This window comes from Chiloscyllium plagiosum, chromosome 36, assembly GCF_004010195.1.
Source record: "Chiloscyllium plagiosum isolate BGI_BamShark_2017 chromosome 36, ASM401019v2, whole genome shotgun sequence".
In the NCBI taxonomy this organism is placed as follows: domain Eukaryota; kingdom Metazoa; phylum Chordata; class Chondrichthyes; order Orectolobiformes; family Hemiscylliidae; genus Chiloscyllium; species Chiloscyllium plagiosum.
In genome coordinates this window covers 32982067-33003244 of record NC_057745.1, presented here as the reverse complement: position 1 = coordinate 33003244, position 21178 = coordinate 32982067, and the positions used below count along the sequence as shown (strand labels likewise).

Genomic DNA, 21178 nt, shown 5'->3' with positions numbered 1-21178 from the left:
TGGGGGACAATCCCAGTCCACCTCTCCCAGGAGGACAATCCAGATCTCCCCCTCCTTCACCACACCCCCCTCCATGGGGATAATTCAGCTACCCCTCCTGTTATGGGGACAATTCAGATACCCCTCCCCCTATGGGGACAACCTAGATACCCCTGCCCCTATGGGGACAATTCAGATACCCCTGTCCTACCCCCCAGAACAATCCAGATCCCCTTCCCCTGGGGGACACTCCTGAAACCACCCTCCTCCCCATGGAACATTCCAGATTTCCCCATCCCAGGAACAATCCAGAATTTCCCCCTCCCACTCAGGGAACAATATAGGCCGCCCCTGCCCCCGAGAACAATCCACTTGCCCCACCCCCCACCCGCAGCGCCGCCCACTCCGATCCGGGTCCTGACGGCAGCTCCGCGGCTGCGCAGTGCACGCTGCTTATTGTGCTCGCTTTGGCCATGGCCGCCGAGATGAGCTCTGAGGTTCCCGAACCGGTGGCTCTGACAGCACCGAGTAACCCTGTGACACCTGGACCCGGGCAGGTGAGGGTGATCGGAGCAGTGCCTGCCCGCGGAGGGAAGCGGCGCTCGGGGTAAGACCTTTAAACGTACCCCCGGCTTCAGCTCCATTTAAACCCAGATCCAGGAGCGGGCAGAGCGGCGGTAACTGAGAGATTGGTGCTAGAGTAACCAGGGGAGGAGCCAGGGTAACTAGAGGTGGAGCTAATGTAACTAGAGGCGGAGCCAGTGTAACTAGAGGTGAAGGTTAAGGGAACCAAAACCATGTTGACTAGTGAGAGCCATGGAGACCAGTGAGGGCCCTGGTAACTATGGGCGGGACTAATGTAACCAGGGGACGAGCCTGGGTAACTCGTGGGGGCCATGCTAACGAGGGCGGGCCTATGATAACTTGGGTGGTGCTGGGGCAACTAAGGGAGGAGCCAGGGTAACTTGGGGCGGGGCTTCGGCGATTGGGGCGGTGCTGTTAACCAAGGGTGGTTCAAGTCAATGGGAAGGGCCTGGAAATGTGGGTATGTTCAAGTTTGATGCAAATGTCTGGGATGTTTGGTAAGTGGGCCAATAACGAAGTGGGGTATGAGAGTGTCTGTGGAAAGGAGCCAGGGTCATTGGACTAGTGTTATGGATAGTTAAGATTAACTGAGAGAGGATAACTGAGAGAGGAGTCACAGTGGTTACAGCTGCAGTAGGATTATATCTTGTGGATGGAATGTTGAGGCAACCTGTTTGGAAAAGGAAGTTTGGTGACGAGTTGGACAATTTGTAAGGGATATCAAGGTTCAACAACAAGACTGTGAGAAGTAGAGTGATAACCACAAGGTGGGCCCTGTCATTGAACAAAAGTAAATAAAGTATTAATTGAATTATAATTTTGATTTAGCATTTTCCTTAAGGAAGTGGTCAGCCTGTGGTCTTCAATCCAGGAATTCTGACATTGAATAAGGGATAGACACAAATTAATGTAAACAAAAGAATAAAAGTAGTTGTAATCATTGATAAATACCCCAACTGAGGTGATTTCTGTCCTGTAATTTTAAAATATGCAGATGACAGTAAGTTTCCAAAGTTCTGTTATCTCTGATCCCTTTCCTTAGATTGGAAGTTTGTGTATGGCATTCCATTACAAAGTGAAAGGGGAAAACCAAGGAATGATAGAACATTTGGTTGATAGCGGATAAGGGAATGCCTATTAATGATATTCATTTGGATTCCTGGTTACATTTGTTAATGCCCTCCATAAGGAACTGAAACATTAAAGTTGAAACTCATGAAATTGAAAGCAAATTATTAATCTGGTTAGAAATTTGGCTTAGTGGCCAGAGGCAGAGAATAGGGATAATAGGGCAGATACTTTATTATTATGATGCAGTGTTTCCCAAAGATCAATAAAAAGCCACACATCTAAATTTGTCAATGATGTAAAGGTAGGTGGCATTACAAGCAATGTACATAGTACCAAATTATTACAAGAGGTATTGATAAATTAAGGGGAAAAGCTGCAGACAAATATGATTTAATCTATTTAGATCTAAAATTGGCGAAGAGAGTCATTTTAAAATTGTGAAAAGGTTAAAAACAGTAGAGGTCCAAAAGGAACTGGGAGCCCAAGTATATATGCTATTAAGTCATCACAATAATGAATAAAACTAATGATATGTGGTTTTTCTAACTATAGGACTAGAATTACAATGGGCTAGAAATTATGCTTCATCTATATAAAACCCCATGATGTGGAGGTGCTGGTGTTGGACTGGGGTGGACAAAATTAAAAATCTCACAATACCACGTTATATCCAACAGGTTTATTTGGAAGTACTAGCTTTCGGAGCACTGCTCCTTCATCAGGTAACTAGTGGGGCTGGATCATAAGGCACAGGAGTTGTAGCAAAAGATCACTGTGTCATGCAATTGAAACAATATATTGAACAAACCTGTTAAATCTTTCATCTTTTAGAATGGGTTGCAGGTTTCATTTGTGGTTCTGGAAAAACACAGCTGGTCAGGCAGCATCCAAGAAGCAGGAGAATCGAAGTTTCAAGCATAAGCTCTTTATCAGGAACATTCCTCATGAAGAGCTTATGCTCAAAACGTCAACTCTCCTACTCTTTGGATGCTGCCTGACCAGCTGTGCTTTTCCAGCAACACACTTTTTGACTCTGATTTCCAGCATCTGCAGTCTTCACTTTCTCTCTGCAGGTTTCAGTTCATTCATATGTAAAACCCAGAACTTCTTTTAAGTCAAATTCTCGAGATAACTTAAAGTTTTATAGAAAAAAGTCACAGCTCAGCCAATGTATTAAACTTATGAGGCTAGAGTCTGTCTGTATCCCAATCTTGAGTCAGACTGGTTCTATTTATAAATTCTGATTTTGGAAAATGTTATACGTATTGACTGCCTGTGGGTTGTGTGCCTTTTGAGCAAAAGTAGGATGTATTTGCAAATACAATTCTGTAAATGCTAATTCACCCCATGGACGCATGTGTGTGTGCTGCAGTGGGGTCACCTGTAGTGTGACATGAACCCAAGGTCCCGGTTGAGGCCATCCTCATGAGTACCAAATTTGGCTATCAGCCTCTGCTCGCCAAATCTGCGCTGTTGCATACCCTGAAGTCCGCCTTGGAGGATGATCACCCGAAAATCCGAGGCCAAATGTCCTGACCGCTGAAGTGTTCCTCCACTGGGAGGGAACATCCCTGTCTGGCGATTGTTGTGCAGTATCCATTCATTCGTTGTTGTAGCATTTGCTTGGTCTCACCAATCTATCATGCCTCGGGGCATTCTTGCCTACAGCGTATGAGATATACAAAGTTGGCCGAGTCACATGAGTACCTGACTTGTATATGGTGGGTGCTGTTCCCATCTGTAGTGATGGCGTCCGTATTGACACTCTGACATGCCTTGCAGCGGTTGCCATGACAAGTTTGTACGGTGTTGTGGTCGATGTTGTTCTGATGGCTGGGCAGTTTGCTGCGGGGAATAGTCTAAGATTTGGTGGGTTTTTTTTAAAAGGCGAAAAGTGGAGGCTTAGGGAAGGTCTTGGGAAGGTGCTCACCATCATCGGTAATGTGTTGCAGGCTGCGGAGAACATGGTGTAGTTTCTCTGCTCCCGGGAAGTACTGGACAACGAAGGGTACCATATCAGTTGCATCCTATGTCTGTCTCCTGAGGAGGTCATTACAGTTTCTCACTGACTCAAGATTGGGATTCGGATTAATCCCACACCTTTAATACATTGTCTGAGCTGAGATGTCACTTTTTTTTATAAAACCTTAAATTATCTTTAGAATGTGACTTAAAAGAAGTTCTGGGATTTGCATATTAATGAACTGAAACATGCAACCCATTCTAAAAGGTGAAAGACTTACCGTATATACGTGTGTAAAAGTTGATCTCGTATAAAAGTCAACCCCTTAATTTTGGCCATATATTTCATGTAAAAGTTGACCTTGCTATATTGCATTATAAACCTGTTACAAAGGAAACTGCATGTTCCCATTAACCCAGTTAAACAAAATTGCATTCATTCATTCTGGTAACTCTACTCTTTGCTCATCCAAAAGTTAATATCATTAAAAAATTAATAATTTTAATTGTGCCATTATATCTGAATAAAAATATGATATTAGCTACATATATCTTTAATTCTTTGACAAATTTGCTAATGTTGCTGAGGTTCATAACATATGAGATTAAATGGGAGGGAAACGCAAGAATTTGGTGGGGAGGTTCAAGATGCTTAAACATTCAGAATTTAATAAATGTTTCGTTTTGAGTGCCACTATACCAGGCCATGACGATGTTGAACAGTGTGATTTTGCATGATTTTAATGAATCTTTGACATGTTAAATTTTTGTACTGGTATGTATAAATAAAATTTACTAACAGTAATTCATTCTTGTTTCTTTTGCTTTTATCTGGTAATTACCTTTACCATAATTCATTGTGTTTTTCTTTTTTACCTGGGATTAGTTGAGCAATCAAACATAGTATCTGCTAATAATATGGTATTTCAAACTGCAGCACGATTTACAGCCCCTCAAAACTAGTGCCTGTGTAATAGTCGGCCCTACAAACTGAACCTTTAAAAATAGTCTAAACAATTCAACTTTTACACAAGTATATACGGTAACAGCATTCTAGGTTTGTTCAATATATTGTTTCAATTGCATGACACTGTGAACTTTTGCTATAAATTCTGCGTCTTGTGATCCTGCCCCACTAGGTACCTGATGAAGGAGCAGTGCTCTGAAAGTTAGTACTTCCAAATAACCTGGTGTTGTGTTTTTTAATTATACAGAACCCAGTCAAGACCACATCTGAGGGATGGTGAGCTGGTCTAGATGCCATACTGTAGGAAGAGTAGACCGTGTGTAAAAAATTATTTTTAATCAATTTGTTTGGACATGTTATGACACTCCTCCACTATAGATGGGACTTGATCTTGGACATTCTGGCACAGAGGCAGGGGCACTACCACTGTATGACAAAACTGTTAAGGAAGTGTTGACCAGAATGATACCTGAATTGCTAGGGTTAAATTATTGGAGAAAAAGTAGGGGTGTATTACTTGAAATTTAGATGTAAGCGATGACTTCATCAAAGTTTTCAAATTATTAAAACAAACAAATTGTATGGATATAGAGAAACTGTTTTCACTAATTGGCAATTCTCGGGCAAGAAGGTGTACTTAAAAAATTAGAGCCAAATGTTTCAAGTCTAAAATAAGAAATTCCTCTGTTCAAAAATATGTTTTATTTGCAGATTTTAAGAGAGATAAAATGAATAGGAAGGTAACCAAACAAATTCAGTGACTAGAACCAATTTTATTTTGGCCACAAGTCATTGAGGCAATGAGGTAACTTATAAATAAGGTACAGTCAAACTAACAAAAGATCCATCGTTATTTATGTTTTGAATTCGCATCTCATTACAGGAGAAAGGGTTGCTGATCGGTTGTCAAATGACTAATTTTCTGAGTTTTTCCCATGAAGAAAGCAATGGGGAACAATAGACTCCTAGGTCATTCATAAGTTTTTTTTTGCAGAGATTGAGTACATTATGAATATGCAATTAATAAGATCAACTGATTATCTTAAATTAGTGGCAGGATTGTTCAACAAGTGTTTCCCAATTGCATCTAACAGTAGGTGTTTTGTCTTGAGTTTTGCAACTATCATTTGGTGAGTATTGTTTATATCTATTATGAACAACTAAATTGCCACTTTATTCGCTCAACTAATTGCTACAATACGTACATGACATTACACTTTCAATATATTGTCCGTTCGAATAGTTGGAAGGTTGGACTGGTGGCAACATCCTGTTAGAGGAAAATATCTCTTACATAGTTGAAGCTAAACTTTTTGAGCTACTTTACCCTTGAGCATTAATGAGCTCCCTTTTTCTCCTGTTGTATGAGTTGTTCAAAATTGATGGTTTGAAATTTGGCATTCTTCCATTTGTCCTTTTTCATTGCAAGACAAAAATCTTTGGCAACGTGTCTATTTTCGATCATGGTATTTAATTTCTGAATATGTTGAATTCTCATTTGACTCAATTGACAAAGTGCATGTCATTACTTTAAGAAACAGTATTCTATTTTGAAGTACTCAATATGTGAGGTTTACAGGGATGATGTATTCCTCACCCAGGTTTTGGCTTTGTTCTGGAAGTTTGCTGGTTACCTAATGAGCATTTTTCCATTCATTCATACATTAACTGTAATTAATTTCACACTGTTTTGTGTTCTTGTGGAAGGATGGTGCTATCCTGTCAAGTGTCATGTTTTTGTTCTTGAAGTGAGTTTGTTTTTGAGTTACAGACTGTGCTTCACTCCAAGTATTACTAATATTCCATATTCTGCTTCACAGCGCCAGAGACCCGGGTTCAATTCCAGGCGACTGACTGTGTGGAGTTTGCACATTCTCCCCGTGTCTGCGTGGGTTTCCTCCCACAGTCCAAAGATGTACAGGTCAGGTGAATTGGCCATGCTCAATTGTCCGTAGTGTTTGGTAAGGGGTAAATGTAGGGGTATGGGTGGTTTGCGCTTCGGCGGGTCGGTGTGGACTTGTTGGGCCGAAGGGCCTGTTTCCACACTGTAAAGTAATCTAAAAATGATCTGAAAGATTTATTTCCATATTTACTTCTGCTAAGTTTGTGCTGTCATGTGTTTAGGAAAAACAACCACAATTTTAGAGCTAAAGATTTCTCAATACTCTGTACAAGAAAACTAAGTTCCATACATATGAAATCCATTATCTTCTCATCTATGAATCTCTTCAGTGACCTGCACCCATTAACAGTCATTCTAATGTTTTTACTGCTATGCATTAAGTGTCGCCAGGTGTTCTGTTCCATCATTTTAGGAAGATTGAGACTGTCAAAGGGATTGTAGTTTTGACCGACTCAAATGGCTATCAAGATTTTAAAAATATCTCAAGGTAATAAGGTACAGGATAAAAATCATTCGTATCCTATCCTGTTGAAACTCTTTTCGTCTATTAACAATATCTCTGACACTATCACAGAAATGATATTGGATTCTTAGAAACCCATGAAACTGAATATTTTGGATAGTTCGTTTTACATTGAATGTGTAAGCTCATGTACTTTGTGCGAGAGAGTCAAACATCCTGAAAGGGAGCCTGTGAGCAGACAGTGCTTTATTTTTCTTGTATTTTTGTCTTGGGCGTTTTTGTGCTTCAAAATTAACGTGCTTCCCAGTGCTTTGAGTAATCACTTTTTTTAAAATTTACGGGATGATGGCATTGCTGGCAAGGCAGCATTTATTGCCCATGACTAATTGCCTAGAGGGCAGTTAGGAGTCAACCATGTTTCTGTGGGTCTGGAATCACATTCAGGTCAGACCAGGTAAGGATTTCAGTTTTCTTCCCTAAAGCACATTAGTGAACCAGATGGGTTTTTCCAACAATCAGCAATGGATTCATGGGCAGATTCATGGTCATTATTAGACTTTTAATTCCAAATGTTTTTTATTGAACTCAAATTCCACCATTTGCCATAATAGGATTCGAACCCAGGTTCCCCACTGGGTTTCTGGTTAACAGTCCAATGATATCACTAGGCCATTCCTTGCTGTAGTATATTCTTTTTGTGACCTGTAGAAAGCACGTGGGTGAGAATAATTGGTTTAGTTTTAACAAAATCAGTTTTTTGCACAAGTATTTATTAAGCTTTGTTTTTCATCACTTTTGTCATCCAGCCTTTGAGCACACTGAGCTGCTGTCATGAACCACTGGTGAAGTTATAGCAACACTGCTGTGAGAGAGAAAGTTCAAGGATTTTGACAGCAGTATAGTTACCAGTCAGGATAGCATGTAACTTGGAGAGGAGCTTGCTAGTTGGGTTTAGAAGATGCTGTTTGAAGAATCCTTGCAAATTATTGCATCTATGTTGTGGAGGACAAACACAGGCACTCAAAATACAAGGGGCCAGTAGGTCAATTTATTTTCAATATTCCCAAAAAGCCTGGGAAAATTCTAACATGGGGGCAGTCAGTCAGAGAAAAGTTGCTGGTATAAGTAGAATGGGCAATATTGGTGAGGAGGGGCTCTTCCTATCATGTGTTCGGTTCTCTCTCATGCTTACTGTAATAGGTTCATAGTGAGCCTTTTGCTGGGATGCATTTTTATCAGGGAATCTAGGACTGGGAGACATTGTCAGGAATTGAGTCTGTTAGGTTGTCATGAGGATGTGGGATGTGGTGAGCTGGTGTGTGCCAGTGGGAAAATGTTGCTAAAGGGAGGGGGTGAGGAATGTGATTGCAAGGAAATGGAGGAGCAATGCAGTGGTTTCAGTGAAGAAAAGTCTATTGGAGGGTTGAGGGTGGTATTGCAGAAGGCTTCAAAAGAGATAGTCTTCAAAGAGGGGAATGCTGCAAGCCTGTGGAGGAGATACATGATCTGTCAAGCTTGATTGATTGTGTCATGAAACTTGAAAGGGTTCAGAAAAGATCACTTCCCTAGTTTCCCACAGAGGTCTAGGGTACACCTGATCAGATCCTGGGGATTTATCCACTTTTATGCATTTCAAGACATCCAGCACTACTACTTCTGTAATATGGACATTTTTCAAGATGTCACCATCTGCTTCCCTACATTCTATATCTTCCATGTCCTTTTCCACAGTAAGCACTGATGCAAAATACTTGTTTAGTATCTTCCTGCATCCCATGTGGCTCCACACAAAGGCCGTCTTGCTGATCTTTGAGGGGCCCTATTCTCTCCCTTGTTACCCTTTTATTGTTAATGTATTTGTAAAATCCCTTTGGATTCTCCTTAATCCTATTTGCCAAAGCTATCTCATGTCCCCTTTTTGTCCTCTATATTTCCCCCTTAAATATACTCCCACTGCCTTTATACTCTTATAAGGATTCACTCAATCTATCCTGTCTATATCTGACATTATATGTTTCCTTCTTTTTCTTAACTAAACCCTCAATTTCTTTAATCATCCAGCATTCCCTACACCTACCAGCCTTTCCTTTCACCCTTTCAGGAATATACTGTCTGTGGACTCTCGTTTTCTCATTTCTGAAGGCTTCCATTTTCCAGCTGTCCCTTTACCTGAGAACATCTGCCCCCAATCAGCTTTTGAAAGTTGTTGCCTAATACCGAATTCTTCTAATTCTACTCCTACATGAGTCCAGATACTGTATATCAACACATACAGGGATTATTGTTGTTTCATGACTGCACCATCTGATAGGATGAGGTAAGAATGAATACGGAGCTCATGAAAATCAAAATTTTCCTCTTGAAAACATCTCAAGAAGAATCCTCAAAAAAACCTGTGCCCTAGTGTACACTACTGTCACTTTGCATCAGTGGTGAAAGTGGTAAATGTTTAAGGTGGCAAGTAGGGAAAAGGCAGGGAATTGGCATTAACTTAAAATGCTGATAGCTAGTGAAAACGTGATGGTCAGAATTGCTTCCTTTTGCATTGTAACAATTCTGAGATATGTTCAAGTGGCTGTTATGTCCAGGATGTTTTAAAGTTTCTTGAATCTTGCTGCACTCATCCAGGCAAGTAGAAAGTTTTCCATCACACTCCTTAATAGTGCCCAGTTTTGAGAGTTAGGCAATTGGTTATTTATTGAAGTGTTCCAAATCTCTGACCTACTCTTGTACTCTAAAAATATTTGTAATACTAGCCCAATTATGTTTCTGGCCATGCGTAACTCATAAGATGTTGGTGGGGATTCCGTGATGGCGATGCCTTTTAATGTAATATTGCCTCGGTTAGATACACTCTTGTTGAAGGTGGTCTTTGCTTGGCACTTGTATGATGTGTATGTTCCTTGCCATTGTTCAGGACTTGCTGGATTAGGCATGGACTGTTGCAGGTTTTGAGGAGTTGCAAGTGGTGTTGAAAGAGTACAAATATGAATGAATGTTCCCTCTTCTGACCTTGGAAATAAAGTTATTGAAGGAACTGAAGGTGTTAAAGCCTTTGAGACTACTCTGATTAAACTCCGAAAGTGTTATGTTGGGGCTGAAATAATTGCCACCTGGGGCGTAGGGACTTGTCCCTTCCAATACCTATTGATTTGGATTTTGTTAAAAGATATTAAGCAAATGAGATAAGATGTGGCAAATGAAGTATAATGTGAAAAATGTGAAATTGTTTGTTTGTCAGAAAGTTTAAAAAAGTACATTATTAAACGGTGGGAGAATGCACAGGGATATAATTGTCCTCGTACATGAATTGTAAAAGGTTAGTATGCAGGAAAACCAATAGAATTTATTGTGAGGAAATTGAATGCAAAAATATGGGACTGTTTCAGCTATACAAGGGACCTGAGAGACCCCATCTGTAATATTGGCCCTTTTTTTTAAGGAAGGATGTGATTGTGCAGAATTAGTTTTTTTTTTAGATTCCCTACAGTGTGGAAACAGGCCCTGCGGCTCAACAAGTCCACACCAACCCTCTGAAGAGTAACCCACCCAGACCATGTCCCTCTGACTAATGCACCTAACAGTATGGGCAGTTTAGCATGGCCAATTCACCTGACCTGCACATTTTTTGGACTGTGGGAGGAAACTGGAGCATCCAGAGGAAACCCACGCAGACACAGGGAGAATGTGCAAACTCCACACAGATTGTTGCCCGAGGCTGAAATCAAACCTGGGACGCTGGTGCTGTAAGGCAGCAGTGCATACCACTGAGCCACTGTGCCATCCAAAAGGTTTGGAAAGGGTTACGAAACTAGTACCTGAAATGGTCGACTAATGATGAAAAATCAGATAGACTTGGCTTATTTCTGCTGGAGTTCAGAAGAGTAAGAGGTGACTTGACTGAAACATAAAATCTTGACAGGTTAGATGTGGAAAGGATAGTACCTCTTATGAGAGAGCTTGGAGTTAGTGTCACTGTTCAAAAATCGCTCAATTAAAACAAAGATAAAATGATACATTTTCTGAAGATTGAAAGTTTTTGAACTCTCCTTGAGAGGCCTTGAATATTTTTAAAGCAGAGTTAGATTCCTGTTAATCAAGGAGGTGAAACTTTAGTAGGAATTTGAGGTTACAAGCAGATCGGCTATTATCTTATTAAATGGTGTAGCAAGCTTGAGATGTCTAATGGCCTCCTCCTCCATCGATAAATTGTACAAATAAATGCTACTTGATGTCACACTTAGGATGTATCTAGTAGAGTTGATGATGGGGAGCCAGTGGATGTGGTTTATTTTGACTTTGAAAAGGCTTTCAAAAAAATCCCACGTGAGTGTGTGTGTTTATAAAATTAAAGCACATGGGATTGGGGTTAGTGTATTGAGAGGGATAGCAAACGATTGGCAGACGGGGAACAGAGTAGGAATGTAAAACGTCTTTTTTAGAATGGCAGGCTGTGACTAGTGGAGTACTGCAGGGATCAGTGTTAGGACTAAGAAGGCATTTAGCATGCTTGCCTTCATTGCTCAGATCTTTGAGTATAGAAATGAGGCAGCATGTTGACGTTGTACTGGATGTTGGTGAGGCCTCTTCTAGAGTACTGTATGCAGTTCTGGTCGCCCTGCTATAGGAAGGATATTATTAAATTGGAAAAGGTTCAGAAAAGATTGACAAGAATGTTTCTGGGAATGGAGGGTTTGTGTTGTAAACATAGACTGGTATGTAGGTGGTTGAGGGGTGACTTTATAGAGTTTATAAAATCACAAAGGGCATAGAAAAGATGAATAGCCAAGGGTCTTTACCTTAAGATGGGGGAAGTTCAAAACTTATAAATAAGGTGAAAGGACAAAGTTTAAATAAAAAACTTCCACAGAAAGGGATTCTACAAACACAGAAAGGATAAAAGAGCAATTAGGGAGAGAATAGGACCCCTTAAAGATCAGTAAGGCATCCTATGTATGGAACCGCAGGAGATGGGGGAGATACTAAATGAGTATTTTGCATCAGTGTTTACTGTGGAGAAGGATATGGAAGATAGAGAATGTGGGGAAATAAATAACGACATTTTGATAAATGTCCATATTACAGAGGAGGAGGTGCTAGATATCTTAAAATGCATAAACGTGGATAAATCCCTGGGACCTGACCAGGTGTACCCTAGGACTCTGTGGAATGCTAGGGAAGTGATTGCTGGCCCCTTGGGCGGCACAGTGGTTAGCACTGCTGCCTCACAGTGCCAGAGACCGGGGTTCAATTCCTGCCTCGGGCGATTGTCTGTCTGTGTGGAGTTTGCACATTCTCCTCGTGTCTGCGTGGGTTTCCTCCGGGTGCTCCGGTTTCCTCCCACGGTACAAAAATGTGCAGGTTAGGTGAATTGACCATGCTAAATTGCCCTTAGTGTTAGGTGAAGGGGTAAATGTTGGGGAATGGGTCTGGGTGGGTTGCGCTTCGGTGAATTGGTGTGGACTTGTTGGGCCGAAGGGCCCGTTTCCACACTGTAAGTAATCTAATCAGTCATCAATAGCCACAGATGAGGTGCCAGAAAATGGAAGTGCCATTATTTAAAAAAGGTGGTGAGGAAAGGCCAGGGAACTAAAGACCTGTCAGCCTGATGTCGGTGGTGGGCAAGCTGTTGGAGGGAATCCTGAGGAACAGAATTTACATGTATTTGGAAAGGCAAGGACTGATTAGGGACAGTCAGCATGGCTTTGTGCATGGGAAATCATGTCTCATTAATTTGATTAAGTTTTTTGAAGAATTAACAGAGGGTTGATGTGATATGTAGGGACTTCTGTAAGGCATTTGACAAGCTTCCTCACGATAGACTGGTTAGCAAGGTTGGATCACATGGAATATGGCATGAATGTAGAAGACAGAGGGTAGTGGTGGAGGGTTGCTTTTCAGATTAGAGAACTGTGACCAGCGGTTTGCTACAAGGATTGTTGCTGGGTCCACTGCTTTTCATCATTTATATAAATGATTTGGATGTGAACATAGGAGGTATGATTAGTAAGTTTGCAGATGACACCAAAATTAGAGGGTTAGTGGACAATGAAGAAGGTTACCTCAGTATAAAGGAACCTTGATCAGTTGGGCAATGGGCAAAGGAGTAGCAGATGGAACTTTAATTTAGATAAATGTGAGCTGCTGCATTTTGGAAAGGCAAATCAGAGCAGGACTTATAGACTGGGGAAAAAGTGAGGACAGCAGATGCTGGAGAATCAGAGTCGAAGAGTGTGGTGCTGGAAAAGCACAACAGGTCAGGCAGCACCCGAGGAGCAGGAGAGTCGATGTTTCAAAGACCTTGGAGTACAAATTCACAGTTCCTTGAAAGTTGAGTTACAGGTAGATAGAATAGTGAAGAAGGCGTTTGGTCAGCTTGCTTTTATTGTCACTGCATTGAGTGTAGGAGTTGGGAGGTCATGTTATGGCTGTACAGGATGTAGGTTAGGCCATTTTTGGAATACTGCATTCAATTCTGGTCTCCCTGTTATAGGATGTTGTGAAACTTGAAAGAGTTCAGAAAAGGTTTACAAGGATGTCAGGATTGGAGAGGCTGAATAGGCTTGGGACTATTTTCCCTGGACTATTTGATCTGAGGGGTGATCTTTATAGCGGTTTTTAAAATCATGAAGGGCATGGATAGGGTAAATAGACAAGAACTTTTCCTTGGCTTGGGAGTCCAAAAGTAGAGGACATAGGTTTAAGGTGAGAGGGGAAAGATTTAAGAAGGACCTAATGCCAACTTTTTACGCAGAGGGTGGTGGGTATATGGAATGAGTTGCTTGAGGAAGTGGTGGAAGAAGGTAAAATAAATTTAAAAGGCATATGGATGGTTATGTGAATAGAAGGGTTTAGAGGGATATGGGCCAAATGCTGGCAAAGGGGACTAGATTAATTTAGGATGTCTGGTTGGCATGGATGGGTTGGATGGGTCTGTTTTCAAACTGTATAACTCTATGACTCTATGACAGTTGTTAAGTTAACTGGCCTATAGTTATGTGCTATTTTCTGTCTCCCTCGCACTATTTGACAGTTTTCTGATTATCTGGGAATATTCCAGAATCAAAGGAGTCTTGAAAGATTACTACCAATGCCTCACTGTCTGTGTAGCTGCTGCTTTTGTAAGCCTGGTCTACAACTCATCCCATCCAGGAGACTAATCGACCCTTAGGGCGGCACAGTGGCACAGTGGTTAGCACTGCTGCCTCACAGCGCCAGAGACCTGGGTTCAATTCCCGACTCAGGCGACTGACTGGAGTTTGCACATTCTCCCCGTGTCTGTGTGGGTTTCCTCCGGGTGCTCCGGTTTCCTCCCACAGTCCAAAGATGTGCAGGTCAGGTGAATTGGCCATGCTAAATTGCCCGTAGTGTTAGGTAAGGGGTAAATGTAGGGGAATGGGTGGGTTGCGCTTCGGCGGGGCGGTGTGGACTTGTTGGGCCGAAGGGCCTGTTTCCACACTGTAAGTAATCTAATCTTAACCCCATTCATTTCATGAGCTTTTTTTTTCTAATATTAGGTATTGTTTATTCTCTCGCCACTGCCCTGTCCTTAGGGCCCCTTGATGATTTTTTACTTTTGGAATGCTGTTACTGTCCCCTATCTGAAAACTAATTAGTAATAGTTATTCTTCTTTGCCATTTCTTGGTTCCCCAATATTATTTTCCTGACCTTGTAATCTCGGGGTCCATCTTCATTTTGGCCTCTCTCTCATATATAAAGAAGCTCTTGCAATATAATTTGCTGGTTTGACTTCATTGTATATTTCTACCTTTTCTGTGATGTTTAGTTGATTTTTGAAATTTTTGCAATGTTCGGGTTTATCAATTTACTTTATCACATTGTTTGTTTTCTCTTTCAATTTGGTAGCAACCCCTTGGTCAACAATGGTTGTCTTATGCCCTTCATAGAATCCTTATTCAGGGAACAGTTCTACTTTGAATGATAGAATAATGAAATTCTCTTCGACAAATGGCAATTGATGCTAGGTCAATTGTATGTTTTAAATCTGAACTCTATAGTTTTTGTTATCCAGGAAAATAGGGCAAAAGCCGGTGTGTGAAGTCAGTTTGCAGATCAACTATGATCTTTATACTAGTGGAATACACTTGATGGACTAAACATACATTCATTCATACTATACATTCTCATTTGCTGAGAAATGAATCACTGATGTTTTTCTGCAGTAGAGCATTTGAAATTCTGCACGAAGAATTCAGAGGATGTTGTGGGCTATTCCTGTACATATGTTCTGTCATGTTGATGGATCGGAACCCAGTATTACTTAATGTCATAACTGGGATGAGTACGCATATAGTCATGCCCAATGTTTCACAAGTCTCACAATGTATAAAGCCCCAATTGCTCAGCTTGGTGGTCTAATTTGCCTGACTGACTGCTATCCAAGGCAAAAGGTTTTGTCATTTACAGCAAATATTTCCAGCTATTGTAACGCAACAAGTTACAGAGAAAATGTAGGATTTCAAATTTACTACTACCCGCCATAAAATATACCCTCTTTAAACCCCTAAATGTGTACTCGTGATTCATGATTAGGACTGAAAATGATTGGTTTGACACCAATATTATGGGTGAAAATAGGGGAAGCAAAATTCTGAAGATCAAAGTGCAGATTTCAATGATGAATTAAATCGTGTTCCTCTTGACTTCAGCACTGATAACACAATGCTATTTGTCAAGTGATAGTTAGTCTTCACTTTGATTGTTGATGTTGTAGACCTAGGCCTTTTCTTGTTAGAATGCTTTCTTTTATTTTCCTTTCATCTTTTTTTCCCAACATTGAGGAGGAGAAAAATATTGATTCTTTCAGCTCGCATGCTCTGGCTGTCTCTACTCTCTTTGTATGTGCAACTTTGATTGAGCTGCAGTTTATAAACTGAGCATGATCAGGCAGAACTTCTTTAGTGTAAAAAAAAAAGTCTCCTTTCTGTATTTCTGATTATGATATGGGAAAAGAACTGTTTTCAAAACCAAAGATTGCTGAAGAATTACCGCAATTTATAAAATCAGGTAACCTGACTCTAAGTATTGTTTACACAGCTAATGGTTCAGGTAATTTGCAGATGATCTGGAGCCAAGGGCTATGTACAAATAGAAATTCAGCTGGCAATGAGTAGCTGATTGGTCTGTGGACTAGTGACCAGTTATTGATTATGAAGGTCTTCTCCCTGCTGATAATTATGTGATCGGTTCCCAGGTAGCTGAAAAGTTTGGGGCTATGATCAGGATAGGAGAAGCCATCAAGGACATTATCTGTCTCTGTTTTCTGCAGTATAAAAACACTTTAAGTCTACAGTTGCTATTAGCTGTGACTTTTATTAATTTTAAAGATTTTTATAAGTGTGAACCAGACACCCTATGTCTCCTGCAAATAAGTGAAAGCGTGTGGAGAAGGAAGATCATAAAGCAGCATTCTGATAAGCATAAGAATCATCTCAGCACATTCTGGAACAGATATCATTGCATGGCTTTCCCAATCTCTCTGTGCCCATGGCACCTATGCTATTTTCCTTTTGTGTCTGTCTATATGTGTGAAAAGGGGAGTTTATAAGGTGGGTTAAAGTTTTAACTAAGTGAGTAAAATGCTGACAGTTGATAATTGTCTACCTGTGGCTTGAGTCTGTTTATTACATTTGATAATTTTTGTTAAGTACAGTAATCTGGTTTGTGCTTTCTGTCAACCTGGATCTAAAAGACAGGTCAATTCAAGAATTCTTCATGCTCTCAGCAATCTTCAACTTCTGTGATGATACAAGGACTAGGATAGTACTGAGGTGGTGTGTAACAAAGTTTGGGGGCTTATCTGAGATTTATTTGAGACAGAAGTAACAAGGATTTGGGTGTGGTTTTGTTAAGTAACACAGGTGAAAAAGAATGCCATGTTCTGTACTGCATGTAAGACATGACACTGGTAAGAGCAAAGGCTTTCCTGCAGTTGGCACAGTTGTTCCCGTCACTGTTAAGAGGACTTTCAAAGACCAAGTTGATTGAATTGGTGGGTAAACTGGAGGTGGAATTGCATAACATAGCTAAAAAGGCAAGGACAATTGAGGACATGCATGGCACTTGAGGTTAGAGGAGATGTGAAAGAAGCTAGGTATCCTGTCGTGAAACATCAGAGCTGGATGATATTCCGTCGTAGGTAAGGCAGCTTGAGTATGAGGAGGCAGTGAAGAAATGACAGCTAGCAGGAATAGAAAAGAGAATTGAAAGGAATGGAAATGAGCAAACTAGAATTTGAACTGCAAGAGGGAGGAGGTTTCAAAAGATGCAAATTGAAACAGAAGGCATCGGATACTGATTCAGGCCCTGGAGTGAAAATTCAAGTTGTAAATTTAAGTCCAAGAAGGAGGTGTTTAAGTAAGCACGGGTGGTACCAAAATTTGAGCAAAAGGATGTGGAAGCATTCTGAGTCATTTGATAAAATTGAGAGACAAATTAATTGGATGAAAAAGAGGACTGGACATTGCTCATGCAGAGTAAGTTGACAAGGAACAGTACAGGAAGTGTATGCTTCACTAACGGAGGAGGTTGCCTAGGATTACAGCATTACAAAGAAAACAGTATTGGCTGCATTAGATTTAGTGCCTGAGGCATACAGGCAAAGGTTCTAGAATTTAAGGGAGTAGGCTGGGCAAAGGTATATTGACTTTGAAATAGTTAAGCAAAGTAATTTTGACAGGCAGATGTGACCACTAGTAGCTGAAATTGCAAATGAAGCTGTTGTGGTTCTGTTCGCCGAGCTGGAAATTTTTGTTGCAAACGTTTTGTCCCCTGTCTAGGTGACATCCTCAGTGCTTGGGAGCCTCCTGTGAAGCTCTTCTGTGGTGTTTCCTCAGGCATTTATGGTGGCCTGTCCCTGCCGCTTCGGCAGGCCACTATAAATGCCGGAGGAAACACCACAGAAGCGCTTCACAGGAGGCTCCCAAGCACTGAGGATGTCACCTAGACAGGGGATGAAACGTTTGCAACAAAAATTTCCAGCTCGGCGAACAGAACCACAACAACGAGCACCCGAGCTACAAATCTTCACCCAAACTTTGCAAATGAAGCTCTTAAGAGAATAATCTCTCTAAAATTTACTATTTGCATAATACCCTTTATCACTGCCTGTCTAGCAGCTACAACCCTTTGGTCCTCAATAATGACTGACAATTATTAACTGAATTCCTACAACTAGAACCTTTTTTATCACCCTTCTCATAAATTTGAAAGAAGTAGAAAATGGGGAGTGAAATAAATGTGAATAGCTAAGGTAAGGAATGTATAGCTGGGAATGTCCCAAGACCACCGCCTCATTTTAGAAGGGAAGTACGAAGGGTAGAGATGAAAATTGGAAGCTGAGATGTTTCCATTGTAGCAAGATGGGACATGTTCATTCTGGAACTTGAGAGGGAAACTCTGGGTGGGGGTGCATAATGGAACTGGTGTGAAAAGGAAATGCAGAAATATGAGTATCAGATGAAGGTTAAAAAATACTGAGTACAGAAGAAGTACATAAGGGTAGATAAGAGATATGAAGGATTTTTATCAAAGGGGAAAATAATTCCTTTTCCTTTTAAAGGAAGCATCAAAACCCATAACAGGGTCTACTCAAACTTTCTTGCTGGAAAACAAGTAATTTTCTCTCTGGAGAGCAATGTAATCCAAAGTGTGAGTAAATAGGATAGATGGAGCATATATCCAGGTCGAATGTACAAAAGTCTAATTGGAACATGACTTGTCTGAACTCCATGGTGAGAAAGTGTATTGGGAATGAGAATGTATGTAGAGTATAAGCAGGCAGGGAAAGAGTTAAGTTCTGAGTTTTGTGAAACAAGAGGTTCAGCTGAGCATGACTCAGATCAGTTAAGAACTGACAGTTAACAATGGACTGCTGGAGGCAAGGGTAATGTGTTAACAAGGTGGAAAAGCATTCATTATGTAGAACCATTTAACAATATTGGAAGCATTCAGTGTGTAAGGTCAGTTAATGAGGTGCAAAGTATTCATTATGTGAAGCCGCTTAAGGTTAAGAACACTCATTATGTAACAGCAGCTGGCTTAATCTTTACTATCAATGCTCACTGATTGTAATGGTCACCCAATCAATAAGTATGTTGCCTTACCTGGATGCTCTTACCTGTAAAATTACTGTAATTCACTAAGAAACTGCTGTTCCAAGGAAGACTGCGAACTCATGTGTCTGTGCACATGGGCAATCGTTCTCTCTCCATCCAGGGCCTGGAATAAAGATGAAGGAGGTAAATCTATACTGTGTCTCTAAGTGTTTTGCTTTGACTGAGGTGGGGGGTAAATGGGACAACAATATTGACGTAGTCGGCAGGATCCAAACGGATAGTTATGATCAGACAGTGTTAGCAGCTGCCTGGAACATTGGTGTCTTGAGATGGATGGGCCCACAAGGTAAGATTTTAAATTTTGGTCCCTTTCGATATTCTTATGTGCCAGAAATGGTCCCCTCGCTTGATCGCGCTCTATTCTATGGATTCCTCGAATGGTAATTAGTTCAGTCGAGAGACACAGTTTCACAAGCATGCTAGCAGGCAGAGGTTCGAGTCTTCTCTGCTGCATTGGGGGAGGGGTGTGTGATTGAAGTTAGAGTCCCCTGGTGGTAGGTGTGATGGAGGTTCGAGTCCTCTGCGTGGTACTGGGGTTCGAGTCCCCTGGGGTGGGTTTGATTTGAGGTTCAAGTTATCTGCACTGTGCTACGGTTCGTGCTCTGTGTTTAAACGAGGCTTAAGCTCTCTCTGTTTCATTGGGGTTTGAGCCTCCATGAGGAGTCAAGTGAGAAAGGAGTTAAAGTCCCCGAGTGGAGAAATTTGAGGCTCTGCGAGTCTTTGTTCAGGGATGGAGAGAGTGGCTTGGATTGCCATGTGGCCTGCTGCAAGGGCTTTCTCTTTTTATAAGTAATTTCAGTGAGAGGATGGAAAAATATAAATAAGAACAAGAAATGCTGAAATTAGGGTTGTACTAATACTTGGGTCAAAAAAGGCAGTTTCAATGTAAATTGTGCCATGCTGTGAGTGTTCAATGTTTAAATGTTTTGGTTTGTTAAAATACTGGTTCAAAAAATCCCCTTAAGTAACTGTTTTGCCTTATTAGAATCAGAATCTCAATTCAGTGTGTTTTTTGGGCTATGTAATGGGGCAGATTTTGCTTTTACATTGAAATTGTACAACATTATGTCCTTCTTAAAATTATCAAACTTGTCACCTGAAAGCAAATTGATTGAGTGCCTTGAGCCCCTGATTTGTTTGAAATTCTACAATGCCTGTTTAAAAAAAACTGTTGGGTCAGTGGTCCTGCTTTAGCCAGATGAGAGTATTGTATTAAAAAATCTTTGTGTTTTTAATGCAGAGCGTTCACAAAAAGAAAAGTGCATTTTAATTTTGATGTTTAAGATTTTAGAGGATATTAGAACTTGAGGCTGAGCTGTTTCAGTTCTGTTAATTATTGGTAAGACTTCATTGGCCCCTTCATATTGCAAATTCAAAGAATGTTGATCTCTCCCAAAGTTGCCACTGTAATTCTGACTGTTTTATTTGGGAAGCTTCATTTGGAGAACATATTTTAAAATACTCTGCATTTGTTTTCCATGAATATTTGAGATCTAAATCTGAACTGAAACTGCCTCTTGAATTGCTAAAGTGCAGGAAACGTTTTGTTTTCTTGCTGTTCCAGATTTCTGAAATACTTTTTCTGACAGCTTTCACATTAGCTAAAAATTAATTTGTTAAAGGAAAGTAATTTTTGAATAACCTGAATGGAGGACCCCCGAGGGTTTGGTTTTAGCACCATTGTTGTTGATAATTGACTGAATTGTTTAGGCAGCCTCCTCAACCTGATCCAACGGATTCAATCAGTACGCCAGTCGTAGAGATGTACAGCACGGAAACAGACCCTTCAGTCCAACCCGTCCGTGTCGACCAGGTATCCCAACCCAATCTAAATTAAACTCCACCTGCCAGCACCCGGCCCATATCCCTCCAAACCCTTCCTATTCAAATACCCATCCAAATGCCTTTTAAATGTTGCAATTGTACCATTTCCTCTAGCAGATCATTCAACACACGTACCACCCTCTGTGTGAAAAAGTTACCCCTTAGGTCTCTCTTATATCTTTCCCCTCTCACCCTAAATCTATGCCCTCTAGTTCTGGACTCCCCCACCCCAGGGAAAAGACTTTGTCTATTTATCCTATCCATGCCCCTCATAATTTTATAAACC

General features: G+C 40.8%; 1 protein-coding gene across 5 annotated transcripts in view; it reads left to right on the top strand.

Moving 5' to 3' along the window:
* Window positions 1-367: 367 nt before the first annotated feature.
* arnt2 (aryl-hydrocarbon receptor nuclear translocator 2) overlaps window positions 368-21178 on the top strand; it is a 462386-nt gene continuing 441575 nt past the window's right edge. For 4 of the 5 annotated variants that reach the window (XM_043677623.1, XM_043677621.1, XM_043677622.1 and 1 more), the window contains exon 1: window positions 368-586. In XM_043677623.1, coding sequence (XP_043533558.1) covers window positions 453-586 — 134 coding nt within the window. In that variant the 5' untranslated portion in view covers window positions 368-452. The remainder of the gene's footprint in view (window positions 587-21178) is intronic. The other variant, XM_043677624.1, reaches the window with a different exon arrangement.